This window comes from Cebus imitator, unplaced genomic scaffold (genome assembly GCF_001604975.1).
Source record: "Cebus imitator isolate Cc_AM_T3 unplaced genomic scaffold, Cebus_imitator-1.0 Scaffold20, whole genome shotgun sequence".
NCBI classification, from domain to species: domain Eukaryota; kingdom Metazoa; phylum Chordata; class Mammalia; order Primates; family Cebidae; genus Cebus; species Cebus imitator.
The window spans coordinates 8525548-8543205 of record NW_016107335.1 but is presented as its reverse complement, the minus strand read 5'-3'; the positions used below and the strand labels follow the sequence as shown (position 1 = coordinate 8543205).

The 17658-nt window shown below is 53.7% G+C and overlaps 1 protein-coding gene across 1 annotated transcript; it reads left to right on the top strand.

The window, feature by feature from the left end:
- The first annotated feature begins 5291 nt into the window (after nt 1-5291).
- On the top strand, nt 5292-13086 carry LOC108298038 (zinc finger and SCAN domain-containing protein 2-like). Its single transcript, XM_017520745.2, has 3 exons — nt 5292-5446; nt 7483-8386; nt 10702-13086. The coding sequence occupies exon 2, from the start codon at nt 7510-7512 to the stop codon at nt 8119-8121; it is 612 nt and encodes a 203-aa protein (XP_017376234.1). The 5' UTR covers nt 5292-5446; nt 7483-7509; the 3' UTR covers nt 8122-8386; nt 10702-13086.
- Nucleotides 13087-17658: the final 4572 nt, after the last annotated feature.

The following is a 17658-nucleotide window of genomic DNA, read 5'->3' as shown; positions in this document are numbered from 1 at the left end:
GGAGCTTTTGCGGTTCAGCCTGGCTTCTGGTCACTGTTCTTTACTCCTCTGTATCTGGAAAAAGCTCCAGTTGTAGATCTGCAGAAGGACATCTGAAGGTGATGGGTGGAGAAGGAGGACCGCCCTGACTGATACAGCTAACCCGGGTAACAGTGCTGATGATGGTTACCACTCAGTGGGGCTGCTGTGTCCTGGTCCAGTTCTTTGATTACAAACCATGCAGTGTGCAATCACATGGGGTGATGTGAGCCAGGGTTGCTACCACCTACTTGAGCATTCAGTGCTCAGGACCACAGGAAACCAAACCAGAAGGGTTTTCCTGGGCACTCTCCACCGGACACCAGCCCTAGGTGCTCCCCTGACTCCTGCTACTCTCCTGGAACTGCTGTTCCACCCTGCACTGCCCCAGGGAGTGCCAAGTGCCTTTGCCACGTTCTGAAATCAAGTTGAGCAAGCCCAACCACTTTAGGCCTCACTGCGTCTCATCTTTCATTCCTGGGTTAGAGAGACACCGCCTGCAAGGACAGATCTGTGGAAACACTGAGTCCTGTGATTCAGGTGCCTGAGGGTGCAGGGCTGGCAGATGCTGACGAGATCAGTCCTGCAGGAGCATCTTTACAACAGAATGTGTTATTTTCCGTAAGTGGCCTGTTTCACGATCAAATCAGTCAAATAGCTGTGCTGGTAGGACTTGGGGTTAAAAAATGAGGCCTAATTGCAGCTTTTTTCTCCAGCATCAATTCATGAGAATCTGCTCGCTGACCCCAGATAACTGAGACTCCCACACATGGGTGCTTTGGGTCACCAAGGGAACACGGTCAAATCCCTCAGAGCAAAGAATGTATGACCCACTGACCAGGTCGGGTCTGCCTGGCATTGATTCACTACAAGCCTGCTGTGGGCCAGGCATCATGCTGGGATGCTGCCCAAGACAACCCCTACTTTTGAGAAGCTCAAGGACTTTCATGGAAAATCATTTTGATGCACATATAGATGGGCTTGGGACCATCTATATGTTCAACTCTTTAAAAAAATGGTTCCCATCTCCAGCTCTCTTAGCAAGGCTTTCTAATTCATTATCTCATTTAATCTCACCATGAGTCAGGCAGGGCAGTAACACATGGGAAAGGAGGGTGGGAGTGGGGATAGTGTGACTTGTCCACGAGGTCCTGTTTCAAATTGACAGCAGATCTCAGGCCTCCTGTTAGCCCAAGCTGCTTCTACGGTCACATCGCAGCCTTCTGCAAGGATGGGGTGGCACTGTCAACCTGTTTTCATTTTCTTTCATTTAAAAATGAAAAACCTGGGTCAGAGAATGTTTAGGAAGAGACACTGTCATTAAGTCCAAGACAAGACAGTCAGATTTGTTATCCTAGTGGTTTATAATCCAAAATACTCTGGAGCATGTAAAGGGAACAGAAAACAGCCATAAGTAAATCGAGACTTTAAAGATTTCTATGGGGTCTATGGCCAGGTAAGTGCAGACCTTTGAATCCTGTCCAAGGCCTGGTAAGTGCAGCTCTGCAGTGGGGATCTGTGGCCACGTGGCCACAGATGTGGAAACATCCTGCAGACGCAGCCATGCTGCTTCGTTCGGGCGGTGCAGTGGCTGGCATGTGGAGCCAGGTGAGCTTGGTGGTGTTGGGGCTTCTGGAACTGCCTGCATCATCCTTGTATTTTTTTGTTAGGAGCAAGGCTGGAGCTAAGAAAAATGGTATAGCTTCTTGAAAAATGGTTGTTTTTTGGCAAGGGACAGGAGCTTCAAGTCTTTCGGTAAGGCTGTCAGCCTCATTAATATCCCATTTTATAGATGGGAAAATAAAATGGAAACAGACTGGCTTCCTCCAACACCCACAGCTTTAAGTAGCAAACTCATTGGGAGGGTTTGGTGTCCCACTGCCCAGCCCCAGGGGAGCTGCCTGCGAAGGGTAGACTGCAGTGACCAGAAGCTGCCACTCAGCGCCCCCACGATAGCACAGGCCGAGGGAGAGGGCAGCCCCTCGGGGACTTGGCAGAGAGAAACTGGCGGGAGTGGGGGATGCCCCTGAAACCTTTTGTTATTATTTTAAATGGTTTGAATTCGGTAAAGAAACATCTTTGACCTTTTGGCAAGAGGAGGAATGTTGGGGTCAAAAATAGTGTGTTCTAGTCTTCCCGGCTCATGGCAGGGGCACTGAGAGAGGGAAATGAATGAACTCCCTTAGGTATCCCTTAGGCTAAAAAGAAAACAGCCTCTCTTGGGTTGCTTGGGTTTGAAGGAGGTGTCCTAGACGGGCTGTTTGACAGAGAACATTTCCTGATGATGACAGCACTCTACATCTGTGCTGTCCATTCCATAGCCATTAGCCACATGTGGCTATTGAGTATTTAAATGTGGCTGGTGCAGCTGAGGAACTGAACTTTATTCAATTTTAATTAAATAGCCTCACAGGGCTACTGAACAGCACAGCCCCGGGGGTGATAGGATGATGCTCCTATTGATAAGAAGCTAGAAACATTGTTTCTTTTCCCTTCACTCTCCTCCCTCTGCTCACCATCCCCGCAAGAGCCAGATAGTTCTGGGGTTCAATTCTGGCTTTGTCATTTACACCACAGGTCCTTGGGCAAGTAACTTATGTAAAGCTTATGGTATAGTGCCTGGCACGCAGCAAGCACTCAATAAATGGTAGCTATTGTTGTTTTAATAAACTTGAGCGGCTACTTGCAGAGCAATTGTGCCCATGGAAAGGGAAAGAAAGAGTTTTCTCTTGTTTAGCTTAACCCACATAAAGAATTAACCAACTCCAGTGTGAAGCAGGCCTGCTGCAAGTGTAAGGGTGTTTGAATTGATGTAGGTCAGCCCCATAGGAGGTGCCGGAGGATGCAGGGACCAGGGTCTGGAGCTGCCCTAAGGAGGCCCAGGGGGTGATCTATTTGTCCCCCTGTTCAGGGTAACTACAGTGCAGGGTCTGGACAGGGTTCACCTGAGCTACTTGTCTACCCACACAGGAGCCATGGTCTGCTGTTCTTCAGGACACCTGGGTAGTGGGCAGTCCAGGCCTTTGTTAGGGTCCAGAGTCCAGCTGCCACATGGATCTGTCAGGACAGTGGTGATTCCTGTGCCAGCCACTGCGCTGCCTGTATGAGGAAGCATGCAGCATGGCTGGTTTGCAGGTGTTTCCACACTGGCACTCTATCGTGCTCACCGCAGCACCTAAGAATGGGGTGAGGAGGGACCTTGGGGGAGACAGGGCAGGGGTGTATGTGCATGAAACTAGAGAAGTGAAGCCCAAACCACTGTGGCAGAGCAGAGAATAGCCTCTGTGAGCCCCTGGGACTTGGCTTCCCCGCTGAGGCAGGGCAGGCTTGAGGTGGTATGCATGTGTCTGTGTGCACCCCCATCCCCTAGCTATGTTCTTTTCCTTTCTATTTTGGTTCATCTTACCTAGAAAATGCTGCTAAAAATATGGGAAACATCCTCAGGCATATTATTGATTTTGCTTTTGAAACATGGTCTTCACCAAGTGTCCCCATTTCTCTTATCGTCTGCAGAGGAGGTGAACTTTGCGTGCCCTGGCAGATGATGGCAGGGGCTGGAGAGTGGAGGCACGGGTGGGGTGGTCATCAGTGCCTGGAGTGCTGGTCTTGATCCAGGGGAACTCAACATCTGTCCTGTGGACTCATTTCTTTGTCTTCCCAGTATTCCCTTCCTGTGGTCTCTATTTAAAAATACCAATTTTCTTGAGATATGGAACTCCTCAAGTCCCACATCCAGCAGCGAGTGTCTCCAGGGGCAGTGAAGGGATGGGGTGGGGACTGGGGTAGGAGTGGCTTCTCCAGAGCCCATGGGCCAGCCCAGTGGGGCCTGCTGGAACAGACTGGTCCTCCGAGTGAGCTGTGAAAGCAGGCAGGCCTGGCCTCCGGGCCTGGTGTTGGGAGGAAGGGACTGATTTTACAGTGTAAGGGCTCACCGCTGGAATTCTTTAGTTCACAGGCTCCAGAAGGCACAGTGGGCACCTGCAGAGCTGCGGGGGGGACCCTCATGATAACAGGAGGCCTGTGTCTCCCAACGCCCTCCATCAGGGACAGTGCTGCCCCAACTGCCACATCCACTGTCTGCTGCAAGGATCCCTGTCCAGGCCTTGCGGAGAGAATCTCATTTCTCCACCTGGTAGCTACACAGAGGCCACAGAGAAAAAAGCCTATTTAATGTTCTTCTACCTGTTGTGACTTTTAAAATCACTTTTCCTCTCAGGCCCCCGTTTCTTTGTCTGTCAAATGTACGCCCTCAGGCACTTTCTCACTGGGGTCAGGTTTTTATTTCCTTGTTGTCACACCCTATTTATGTCTGAGGGTCTCAGTCCCAGAGTGGTGCAAGCTGGGTCACGATGCGTGTCCCCATCTGGGCTCTGCTACTTAGAGCTGTGGGTGTTGGAGGAAGCCACTCTGTTTCCATTTTATTTTCCCACCTATAAAATGGGATATTAATAATACCTGCACAAGCTAGACTGCACCTGGTTATTGGACGGTTCCCACGAGATCATACATGGAAAAGGGCTTTGTAAAAAGCAAAGTCATGTCCGAGTAGGGGGCATTATCATTAAATGGCAGCTGGAAGCTATAATTTGGCTCTGCCCTCTCATGCCAGCTGCTACTCCAGACGTTAGAAGCTGCTCTTTTATGGGATATCTTATGTCTTGACTGTGGCCTCCGTTCTGAGGAGGTGGGATCAATCGGGGCCCGATGTCTTCTTCCTTTGCCTCTGGTCACTCGTGATATAACCCAGGCCACATAGTCAGGCGGACTCTGGGAAAACTGTTAGTGAGGGCAGCTCCCGGATTCGGCCCCTTTGACTGTTGCCTCCAGCCCTGAAACCCTCGCCCAGGGCCGGCCGCCGCCGGCTCCTGCGCTCATCCCACGTCACCCAGGGAAAGGCCAGCGCCTCCGTCCGACCTTCTTTCTGGTCGCTGTGGGCGGTTTGTGGGCCTGGCCTTGGGATTAGGGAAATAGGGATGGTGCTATAACGGCCGAATGTGGGCCTCGGGAAATCCTGAAACGGGAAATGTCTGGGTCGGCGGATCTAGGGGCTTGGCGAGACCCGCCCGTGGGATATTCAGGACCCGGAACCAGCCCCCGCACAGTCGCCGCTCCGGCCCGGGCGGGCGCAGCGCTCGCAGCCCCCTTTTCCGCCAGCCGGGCTGCCGGCGAGTTAGACCTCCCAGCCTCACGGGGCTGCTGTGCGGCTGCGGCAACGCCGGCGACTGCGGCGCTGCGGCGGAGACGGACGGCTGGGGAGGCGGCGCCATGTGAGTCCGCGCGGGGCCGCGCTGGGGCTGCGGCGGGAGGTTACCGTATTTACCGAGGCCGAAGGCGGACCCTCGGGGGCGGGTCACTGCGGGCGCGCTACCGTATTTGTCGGGAGCCGCGCAGGTCCTTTCCGGGAGTGCGAGCGCCACGACTTAATTACGTATTTATCCCGGATTGCTTGGTTCCGCGGGGGGCGCTGCGGCCGCGGGGGGTGGGCTGCATTCATTCCCTCTGGTAGCTGGGGCTTGCAGCCTGGCGGGGTGGGTTGCGGCAGCAGGGTGGAGGCCTACGTATTTTCGTGGGGGTGGGGTTGCGACGCAGAGTTTACCATATTTCTCTGGGGTTGCTGCGGCCGCCGAAGTTGGCAAGGTTGTGCGTAGGGTCGGGTGGGGTGGGGGTCAGCTCTTCCGATTAATGCAGCTATTTGATAAGAGCAACGTCGCGGGAGGCTTGCCGTCTTTATGGGGGCGGGGAGAAGGGGCGCGGGAGTCGCTGCGGGAGAGTTACCGTATTTGCGTTGAGCAGCGCAGACCGTAGAGCAAAGAGCTGCCACCGGAGACCGGAGGAGCAGGGGCTCAGCTGGGCTGTGAGTGTGGCATGGGACGGAAGAACTTGGGGGAGAGACGAGGGGCCTCTCGGCGTGCAGGCGTGGCCTCCGTCAGGGGTATAGCAGGGGAGAGTGAGGAGGCTGCCCAGTGACAGGGCCAGGCTGAGATTGGCCAAGGGGACTTTGATGATCTGTCTTTGCAGATGTCAGTGCAGCTGCCTGTGGAAAGATTTGTGGGTGGGGTCTCTTGCAAGTAGGACTTGTCTCCTTCCGCAGGGTGTCAGTTCCACCCTGGCCTCGAGGGTAGGGAAGACAGAGGAGGTGGCTCTGAGACCCCACTCTGCAGATAGGTTGACTGAGGCTGGAAGTGAAGAGAGGCCTTCCGGGAGGTCCAGTGGAACATCCAGCCGGCCTCCCTGATGGGGTTGGGGAGAATGGATGAAGCGGGCCTCAGGGCCCTGCAGGAGCCCAATTTTTCGGGGGGTCATGGGAGTGGTAGCAGTAGACTCCTGGCCCCCACAGGAAAAGTGGCCCTTTGGAATGCATGGCTCTGTGTCCTGGGATGGTGGCAGTGGGGTGTGTGTGTGTGTGTATGTTTTGGGGAGTGTTTAGTTGTTGAGCAGCTAGTACATTGAAAAGAGCTTTCAACAGTGAGGGAGGAGACTTAAGGCCTAGTCCAGGCTCACCTTGCTCTGTGACCTTGGCAAGTATGTTGACCTCACTGAGCCTCAGTTTCCCCATTTTCAAGCAGGGCTCCATAACTCTGTTCTGCCCCTTTCTCGGGGCCTTTATGAGGACAATGGGAAACAATTTAAGAGGAATCTTAGGAGAACCAGCACGAAGTGAGCCGCGTTTGGGGGCTGGCTGGGCAGAGTGTGCTGCCCAGGCCTGGGCCTGGCTTTGCTGTGAGGATACCAGGAGGAATCACGCTGAGACCAGTCCCCCTGGGAGCTCACACCCTGGTTCAGTGACTTGGAAACCTTTTGAACACATGCCTCGTTTTGATAAACAAAGAGCTGCTGCCTCTAATGTTTAACTGAGGTCACTTTCAGGTTTACAGGGTTGTGTTTTTGTTTCTTGTTTGAAGCTTTGCAAAAATATCTTTAAATCACTGATAATCCCATCCTTCTCTCCAAGTTTGGGGTGCACCATCCTACCTCCCCCTGTCCTTGAGAATCTGGTTGAGGGAAAAGACATATTTAGATGAAGGTAACAAAATTCTAGGAGTCCCCGTATATTACGCATCGGCATCTATCCAGTGTCTTGTGTGGCTGGCATGGTGCTTGGTGCTGGGGTTAAAAGAAGGCAGCTCTGTCCTTAAGGTGCTGGGAGTTGGGGGACAAAGGTGACATGACTGACTCTCGTGCAGCGGGATGAGTGAGGGCCACAGGGTTGTGTCACATGGTGTAAGACTGGGGTGGAAGGGTTGGGGAAGGCTTCCAGGAGGAGGTGCCCTTGAGAAGGGCCTGGAAGGAGTATAGGCCGTGAGTAAAGGGCAATCCTCTGGCAACCGATTCCCAGCAGGGGAACTTGAGCTTGAACAAAACGGGGCAAAAGGTGAGGTTGTGGGAGGCGAGTGTCCCCCACCAGGCTGGGGGTTGGCTAACCCTCGGGTCCCTCAACCCCTCTCTCCGCTTCTGTCTCCCTAGGGACTGGTGATTGCAGCTGAAGTGCCCATGACCGAGCTGGCGTCCTCCGGGGGCGGGTCCCCTGCCGGGGACGGGGAGGAGGGTCTAGGGGACGAGCGAGGCCTGGTCATCCACCACCCGGCGGAGGAGCAGCCCTACAGCTGCCCGCTGTGCGGCCAGACCTTCTCGCAGCAACCCAGCCTAGTGCGGCACCAGAAGGCGCACGCCGGAGCGGGCCGCGCTGCCGCCTTCGTGTGCCCCGAGTGCGGGAAGGCCTTCAGCGTCAAGCACAACCTCGAGGTGCACCAGCGCACGCACACCGGGGAGAGGCCCTTCCCCTGCCCCGAGTGCGGCCGCTGCTTCAGCCTCAAGCAGAACCTGCTCACGCACCAGCGCATCCACAGCGGCGAGAAGCCGCACCAGTGCGCCCAGTGCGGCCGCTGCTTCCGTGAGCCGCGCTTCCTGCTCAACCACCAGCGCACCCACGCGCGCATGCCCGCGCCGCACCCACGCCGCCCCGGCGTCTTCGGGGAGCGGCGGCCCTACTTCTGCCCCCGCTGCGGCAAGAGCTTCGCGCGCGAGGGCTCGCTCAAGACCCACCAGCGCAGCCACGGCCACGGGCCGGAGGGCCAGACCGCCCACTTAGGCCGCGTGCTATGACGCGCCCAGGGCCTGCTGCCGACGGCTGCTTCCTGTCCTGCACCTGCCTCCTCGACCCCTGGAGATGGCCCTGGGCTGCAGCCCCCTCTCTGGATGGGATCCTGGCCGAGGGGCACGGCTGGCTTGGGCTCTTGAAGGTGTGGGCCACCCCCGGGCTCCGGCCACCCCCTTGCGTTCCTCCCTTGGGACCCTCCAGCTGGCTGCACTCAGCTGCTTCGGGCTCCTGCCATGGTTCTCCTTCCCTGGCCCATCCGGCTTAGAGCAGGTGAGACCTGCGGGGCTGGCCAGAGTCCCTCTCAGGGCTGAGGGTGGTGCGGTGGGGTGGTGTTGATCCTTGAGGGCAGGTGGGGTTGTGGGGGTACCCGTCTATAGGTCTCACTGTAATGAGCTGCTTACCGGATCTTCATCCCCAGAATGTCAGAGTTGAAGGAGACTTGGAGAGGGCCACTTTCCACAATCCCCACGCCCAACCTCAGCCCCCAGGCCTCCTGGGTCCTGTACACACTCTCTGCTGTCCTGGAGTGTCATTTCACTTCATGTCTCAGTTTGCTCATCTGTAAGTGCAGATATAGATGAGGGGCGCCTCTTCGCTGGGATGTTAGGGTTGTAATTGCAGCTACTGGATGAGAGAGGATGAGGTCACTGTTGCACAGAGCCTTAGTGGATTCTGCCACCCCATGTGCCACTGACTGCCCCACGCTGGGCTCTCCCAGAGACACAGATGAGGACCGCAGGCCGTGTCACCGGCTGCTCACACTTGGTGTGTGATGTGGATGATAGTTGGGGCCAGCTTACAAAGCGCTCTGGGATGAGACCAAGGAGGGTGACTGGCTTCTCTGTGTCACCCAGGGGAGTTTGATGGCTTTGAACCAGGTCATGGGGACAAATAAAATTGTTCTAGGAAGAGCAATTGTGTAGAAGGGTGTTTTTTGCGGGGGGATCCTGATAGTTTGGTGACTGACTCCAGGTGTCCTAAGGGGAGGTTTGCCCTACAAAGACTTCATGGTCAGGAGGGCAAGAATACTGAGTTTTTTTTTTTTTTTCTTTTTTGAGATGGAGTCTTGCCTTGTCGCCCAGGCTGGAGTGCAGTGGCACAATCTTGGCTCACTGCAACCTCCACCTCCTGGGTTCAAGCAATTCTCCTGCCTCAGCCTCCCGAGTAGCTGGGACTACAGGGGTGTGCCATCACTCCTGGCTAATTTTTGTATTTTTAGTAGAGACAGAGTTTCACCATATTAGCCAGGCTGGTGTCAAACTCCTAACCTCGTGATCTGCCCATCTTGGCCTCCCAAAGTGCTGGGATTACAGGCATAAGCCACTGCACCTGGCTCGGGATACTGAGATTTTTTTTTAGACGGGGTTTCGCTGTTGTTACCCAGGCTGGAGTGCAATGGCACGATCTTGGCTCACTGCAACCTCCGCCTCCTGAGTTCAAGCAATTCTCCTGCCTCAGCCTCCCGAGTAGCTGGGTCTACAGGCGTGCGCCACCACGCCTAGCTAATTTTTGTATTTTTAGTAGAGTCAGGGTTTCACCATGTTGACCAGGATGGTCTTGATCTCTTGACCTCGTGATCCACCCACCTTGGCCTCCCAAAGTGCTGGGATTAGGCATGAGCCACCGCGCCCGGCTGACACCGAGATTTTTAGTGAGATGAGTGCTCTGATCTCAGACTTATGCTTTAGAAGGAGAACCAGAGGCATTGTGAGGGCAGACTGACGTGAGAAGAGCTAGAGCCTCGAGGTGCTTGGGTCATCTGGGCAAGAGAACATGAGGCCCCCAGCTAAGAGGCCTGGCCAAGGTCTGGCAGTGAGGAAGGGGGCAGCCAGGACTCTGCTCCAGGACCTCTGATTCCAAGCTGGTGCTCAGAGGCATGGGTCTCTTCAGCCTTTTGGCAGATAAGGAAGCAGGTTTGCCAAGCTTGCCTACACCACAGTCCGTACTCAGTGGTACAATGGGTGGAAGCCAGGGCTTTGTTTTGGATTCTGGATCCCAGGACCTTTTATTTCCACTGCTAAAACATGGGCAATGGAGCTGGGAGGATGTGGGGCCATGTGATAGGAGCTGGGGCAGGGGGTTCAGGAGTGATATGGGTGTTTAGAGGGGACATGGCATCCTTGGGAGTGGTTTGGGAGGAAGGGAGCTGGGGCTTTCGGGGACCTGCACTTCCAGAGCCTTCCCCATGTCCAGTCTGTACTGAGTGCTGGAGACTCGTCCCTCCCCACTGCCCTCCTGCCCGTCCTCAGTGCTGTGTGGCTGTGGCTCCTCAGAGGCTGTTTGTCCTCTGCCTACCACTTCCAGGTGCTGCAGACTAGCACTGATGGCAAAGATGAAGAAATTAAACAGGGGCTTGGGACACCTGGAGTCAGTCACCAAAATGCCCTGAACCCAAGGTGTCTCATCTGTAAATGGGATTAATAATCCTTGCAGTGCTTAGTAGCGGACAGAGAGGATTCATTCAAACCCTAGGACAGACTCAGGGTAGGCCAGCTGGTCACTCCCTCCTAGCCCCAGAGGGGTGGCTGGTCAGGGCCATGTGATGGCACCACACCTGATCCTGATGTCTTTGTTTCTGTGGACAGATGCAGAGTGGGAGGATCTTATGACGGATAGGTGCAGGGCCCATCTGGACATGGAGACCAGGAATGGGGTTCCACGGGGGCCTGGCTGGCACTGCACCCCGGCATGAGGACACAACCACTACGAAGACCTTCCTGGAGAGATGCGCTGTGGTGACCAGTGGAGGTGACTGGTTGGAGCCTGGAATTGGAGGCAGATCACAAGCTCTGGTGGACAAACTCCCCAGGCCTGGTGGGGGCCACAGCTGGGGCAGATCTCATCCTGGCTGCCTGGACACAGGCTACTCTCTGCCACTGGTGGTGGTTCGATGCCTGTGTGGAGAGCTGGCTTCTCTGCTCCTGCCTGGTCCACCACTTGGCTAGAGTTCAGAGACAGGAAGTGACTGGTCTAAGCTGACACAGCAAGTTTGTGGCAGACCTGGTTCTAGAGGCAAAACCTTCTGCCAGATGTAAATGAAACCTGCAGCTTCCTTTTTCTTTCTGAGCAGGGCTTCTTAGCACTCTGGGGACACGAAGCCCTTGGAAAATCTGATGAAGGTTATGGACCTTCTCTAGGAAAACAGACAAGTCACGTAGACTCAAAAACCCTAAGCAATTTCAGGAGCCACTGGACTCCCTGAATGAAACCCACCCCTGGACTCCAGGCTAAGACCCTCAGCCCCTGGGGCTTCACCTGCTGCCTGTTCGTTACCTGTCACACATTGAGCCCTGAGTCAAGGCCACTGTACAGGTAGTGCCCCTCCCTCCCCTGGCCAAGCCTCCTTCCCTTGTTCGGGAATAAAGAATTCCAAGGAGGGGAGCTTTTTAGTCAGTCCCTTCTAGACCTAGCGAGCGATGCGTTAGGTTTCTGGAACCTCATTTCCCTTCCATAGATGTTGGCATAGGTCCCCTCGGCTAGATTTTTTTCTCTGATTTTGTGTTTCTTGTTCTGCCTGACTAGTCACTGGCTTCCACAAAGGAGCCCTTTGCTCCTTGCTGGGCTCTGATTTCACTGTGTGGTCTCAGGGGAAGCTGGACTGCTGTGGACACCTGTGGGAGCTTGAGTTTGGTCTGAGTCTGTCCCAGGGAGAAAGAATCCTGCTTCCACCAACCAAGCCCAGTCAGCGGTGCCTCCCAACTAGCCAAGTGTTCAGCCCAGCGGGCTGGGGAGGAAGAGGATGAGGGCCTCGCTGCTGGTCGCTGTAGCTCTGGGCAGGGTGAGAGGTCGGTGAAGGAGCTTTCTGTGTGTTCTCTGAGTGTGCAGCAGTGCAGTTGAAGGGAGCAGGGCCCAGGCTGGGAGCAGGGCAAGGACTCCTCCCATCTTCACACCTGAACCAGTCAGCCTGGAATCCACGGTTCTTTTTTTTTTTTTTTTTTTTTTGAGATGGAGTTATGCTCTTGTTGCCCAGGCTGGAGTGCAATGGCACGATCTCAGCTCACCACAACCTCTGCCTCCTGGGGAACCCACAAGCTCTCACCTGCTTCCCCAAAAAAGGCGAAACTGACCAGGGCTGGGGTGGGTTTGGGTCAGGGTGGTTTGAGGGCAGCCTGTGGATTCCTGCCCTGGAGTCTTGCTGTCTTCGATGCACTTTGGGTCATATGTTCTTACCTCCTACTGCATGCCTCATCCTGGGATAGCGCAAGGCTTAGGGGGTATCCGAAGAGAAGGTACTCCCAGCCCCAGCAGCTTCCACTCTGGTTCTGATCCTTGGCCAACCTAGAGGAAACCTCCACACACCCCTTCTCTGCTAATGGTGCAGTTTGTGTCCCCCTCTGCCCGTCACTGTGCTGCGCTCGTTCCTGCCTCTGTGCCTTCCCTATATTGCTCTGACATGGCCCCTTTCCCCTCCTCTACTCCGCTAAGCCCTTCTGATCCACAGGGCCTGGCTTCCCCAAACCACCCAGCCCACATTCCTCCTTCCCTGTGGAATAGGTCCTGTGTGAGCTCCCACCCCCAACTGTGTGTTGCGCCACTGGACGCTCCAGTCTCTGTGTGTGTCTTGAGTCCCCAACGAGACAGCGAGCTCCCTGAGGGCAAGGGACTGTCATTTCCTCTTGAGCCCTATCAAAGCCTAGCACATGGCTGGGCTCCTAAGTCTCAGGAAACACTTGTCAGCTGACTAGTGCCTCAAGCACTGGAGCTCGTGGGGTGGACGGTAATGGGCAGTGCGTGTGGTGAGGCGCTGTGTGAGCTCACTCGAGGGTGCCTTTCACTGGGCTGTGGGCTGGCTCCCCTGAGTCAAAAGTGGATGTCGGAGGCCTCAAGCTCTTACCTCCTTGGGGTGGTGGGAGCAGCAGGGACCCCCTGGTCTGCAGGACTGCACGGAAGTGGTTGTCCAGACTGGATGTTTCTACAGGTTGCTGACACCTGCGGGAGCTGACAGAGTTGAATAAATGTTCCCGACATCAGCTGGTGTAAGGAGTGGTCATTTGGGGCTTAGTGGGGAGCAGGGTGGTGGCCTCTATTTCTGCCTCCATCATCTCTTGAAGAATTATGCTTCAAGGTTACCTGGTGGCCAAAGAGCACAGAAGACATACATCAAAGACACAGTGATGAGCTAATGTTGACTTCCGGTCCCTGCAGTGACTGCTCTTTGCATCTGACTAACAGATATAGAGGCTGCAGTCCCTGTTGCCTGCCCAGCCCATGGTGCGGCCAGACTTGCCGAGAAGCTTCGAGAGGGTTCCCACAGTGCCCGAGCAGTGGGCCACTAAGAGTGCTGGAGTCAGAGACTGGACCCCCATGATGGTCCATCTCCAATGGGAGGTCTCGGCCAGGCACACGCCTCTCCTGAGGTTAGTCGCCCTCCCTGCTCCTCTTCCTCATGGCGTCATGTGAAGCGAACAAGTAGGTGTGTAAAGGATGCAGGTGCACAGCGCGGCGCAGAGGCTCCCCTTCCTGTCTCCCCTCAGCGAGACCTGACTGCACATTGCCTTTCACAGAGTACTCTGGACACCTGGCCCTCTGTTCTGCCCGCCACCACGTGGCTGTGAGACCCGGGTAAGGTACATCCTTCCTGTCTGTGGGAGGCCTGGCTGCAGTGCGGTGGGCTCCCCTCAGCACCGCAACCCTGTGCCGCGCCGCCTAACTCAGGCTGCTTCCATGGCCTCCGTCAGCCAGGAGGGTCCTGCGTGTAAGGAGCTCAGGGACTGCGCCTTTGAAACATGGCTCCATCGGGGGTGGGCGATGCTGGGAGCAAGTCAGGCTCTGTGTTCAACTCAGATTTCAAAAAAGGAAAAGATGAGCTCGTGTAAACGAAAAGTGCAGTGACCTGACGGTCACACAGACCCGGCCAGGCTCTGGCTCATAGGGCACGAAGAAGCCGGCAGCTCAGCCCTCTGCCTGGCAGCATGCGGTCCTTTCATTCATGGATTTGAGACAGTGGCGGGTCCTATTCTTGTGGCCCTGAATCAGGTCAATGCCCGTTACTAGACTCGTCTCAGCGGCCGGGGAGTGCAGGGTTCTGAAAGGCCTGGTCACACGCACACCCAGGGCCGAGGGGCTAAGCTGCGCCTGGAATCCACGTGTTGAGAGCGGAAAGGTTTTGTTCAGTAGAGGGAACCAGAGACAGGAAGACAGGTGGACGGACTCCAGGCAGAAGCCCCACACGCTTGCTATGGGGACGGGTGGAGGTAGTGCAGGGTGGCATTGGGCAGGGGGGGCCAGTAGTGTTGGTGTCCCCTGGGAGTTGTATTAACGCACAATTGCAATTCCCACCCCAGACTCCATTCAGAAACTGCAGGAGCTCGAGATCCTAGGCAGTCTGCATCTGCTGTCAGACCTGGTCGCTTTGCCATTGCTCTCCAAGGAGGGCCTTTGACTCAGACATTCCATGGAGTCCTCCATTGCAGGGAGGACAATGAGGGGGGTTTCCTCTTAGGCAAGCTCGTGGGGTATAGAAACAAGAGGCTGCTGCCTTCCCTGGGGCCCAGATACCAGCCACTGCCACCCCTACCCTCCAGGACTGGCACACATAACAGTGGGGCCCTTTCTGACCCGGCCTGCCCAGCCTGGCTGTATAGGAATTTCCTGGAGTACAGAGTGCAGGAGGGCAACACCAAGGGAAGGGCCAGCCCCGGGCACAGAAGCAGGCGGCTTACCCAGCATGGCTCCTCCACTCACTGTCTGGGTACCCTCCCCTGGTTCCTGTCTCCACCCTCCTTAAGATCTCCTTAACCTTTTTTGTTTTTGAGATGGAGTCTTACTCTGTCAGCCAGCCTGGAGTGCAGTGGTGCTATCTCAGCTCACTGCAACCTCTGCCTCCTGAGTGATTCTCCTACCTCAGTCTCCTGAGTAGCTGGGATTACACGTGCACGCCACCATATCTGGCTAATTTTTGTATTTTTGGTAGAGACGGAGTTTTGCCATGTTGGCCAGGCTGGTCTTGAACTCCTGACTTCAGGTGGTCCACTCACCTCAGTCTCTCAAGGTGGTGGGATTACAGGCGTGAGCCACCTCACCCAGCCCTCCTTAATGTCTGAGCCACACCTTCCCATCATGCCCACAGTGGAGACACCTGCTGCAATGCTTTCAGTGCCCCAGCCCATCCACTTTCCAGCTGTCCTGAGTGTGGGCTGCTGATGGCCCACAGCTGCCTAGCCTGGGGGTTGTCCCCTGGCAAATGACTGCCCACGCAAGGGGATCAGACTGAAGTTGCTCTCCTGGGGGGACATCACTGGCTTCTTTCTCTGCCCCGTGCTGCTTCTGGTCACTCTCCCTCTCTAGAGCCATTCCCTGACAATTCTCACCCTCCCTGCCTGAACAAGAATCCTTGTCTCAGGCTCTGCTTCTAGGATTCCTACCCTAAGGCAAGGTATTTGAAGAACAGAAGCTGAAAGCATCTTGGACACAGTAGATCGTGGTCTGTCCCTTTCTTTGTGACACTGTGTGACACTGGTTACCTGTGGGCCTTCAGTGAGCTGCTAATGAATGGATGGACTGCAGGTGACCATTTCCTTGGCGAGAGGCCAGGCCAGAGGACGTAAGTGCTGGTGGCCTTCGCCAACTGCTCTGAAGCCCCTCTCCACTGGAAACAAGGGCCAAGGGTCGAATTCACAGGTCAAGGGTTGGGTTTGGTCTGACCATGTGTCTTTGGCCAAGGTCTTTACCATCTTGAAGTTCAGTTTCTGATACATGAAATGAATGGGGTAGACTGGCTGACCGACCTCAGATTCTTCTCAGCTACTTCCCTGACTGCTTGTGTGGGCCTCTTTTGGGTGGTGACCCCCAGCTCGGCTGAGTGACCAGGCCTCACGGAGCAGGCCGGACAGGCCCCCTGGGATGCTGCTCCTGCTCCTCTGGGCTCAACACCATTCTTGTGACTCAGGCTTTGCTCCGTGCTGGGGACCACCGTCTCTGCTCTGTAGCAGATGCTTGCTGAACTGAAACTGGATTCTTTTTTTCTTTTTTTTTCTTAGAGGAATAATGAGAGAAAGAAAGAAAAAGAATAAAAAAAAAAAGAAAAAGAATGAAGGAAAGGAAGAAAGAGGAAGAGGAAGAGGGAGAGAGAACAGGGGTGTTGCTTTATTGCCCGGGCTAGAATGCAGTCTAAAACTGGGTATGCCTGTAATTGTGTTTAATAATAGAGACATAAAAAAAAAAAAAGAGGGAAGAAAATAATTAACAAGCAGCCAACCAATATTTCATTTAAACCTGTAAATACATGTGATGTAGTACTGATAAGAGTGTATATTTTGTGTATTTAAAGTGGAGAGTTCTATGAATGTTAATTAAGTCTACTTGTTCCAGATCTGAGTTCAAGTCCTGAATATCGATGTTAACTTTCTGTCTCATTGATCTGTCTAATATTGATGTTGAAGTCTCCCACTATTATTGTGTGGGAGTCCAAGTCTCTTTTAAGTCTTATATATCTGGGTATTTCTGTATTGGGTGCATATATGTTTAGGATCTTTAGCTCTTCTTGTTACATTGATCCTTTTATCTTTATGTAATATCCTTCTTTGCTTCTTTTGATCTTTGTTGCTTTGAAATCTATTTTATCAGCAAAAATTGCAACTCCTGCTTTCTATTTATTTATTTTAGCTCTCCATTTGGTTGGTAAATTTTTCTCCATCCCTTTGAGTCTTTGTGTATCCTTGCATGTGAGATGGATCTGGATGTAGCATACCAATGGGTCTTGGCTTTTTTTGCCCGTCTGTGTCTTTGGATTGGGGGATTTAGTCGATTTAAATTTAGAATTAATAACAATATATGTGTGTTTGATACTGTCATTTAATGTTAGCTGGCTGTTTTTTGCCCATTAGTTGATGCAATTTCTTAATTATGTTGATGTTCTTTATTTTTTGGTATTTTTTAGAAAGGCTGATACTGGTTGTTCCTTTCTATTTGCAGTGGTTCTTTCAGAAGCTCTTGTAAAGCAGGCCTGGTGGTGATGAAATCTCTGAGTGCTTGCTTGTTCACAAAAGATTTTATTTTTCCTTCACTTATGAAACTTAGTTTGGCTGGATGTAAAATTCTGGGTTGAAAGTTCTTTCCTTAAGGTTGTTGAATATTGGCCCCCACTCTCTTCTGGCTTGTAGGGTTTCTGCTGAGAGATCTGCTGTGAGTCTGATGGGCTTCCCTTTATGGGTAACCCAACCTTTCTCTCTGGCTGCCCTCGGTATTTTCTCTTTCATTTCAACCCTGGTGAATCTGGTGATTATGTGCCTTGAGGTTGGTCTTCTTGAGGAATATTTTTGTGGTGTTCTCTGTATTTCCTGGAGTTGAATATTGTCCTGCCGTGCTAGGTTGGGAAAGTTTTCCTGAATAATATCCTGAAGCATATTTTCCAGCTTGGATTGATTCTCTTCGTCACATTCAGGTACACCTATCAAACGTAGATTAGGTCTTTTCACATAGTCCCATATTTCTGGGAGATTTTGCTCGTTCTTTTTTATCCTTTTTTCTCTAATCTTGTCTTTTTATTTCATGAAGTTGGTCTTCGACCTCTGATATCTTTTCTTCTGCTTGATCAATTTGGC

Bases quoted from the DNA above. Each gene is read 5' to 3' on its own strand.
- LOC108298038 (XM_017520745.2), top strand. From the start codon at position 7,510: ATGACCGAGCTGGCGTCCTCCGGGGGCGGGTCCCCTGCCGGGGACGGG.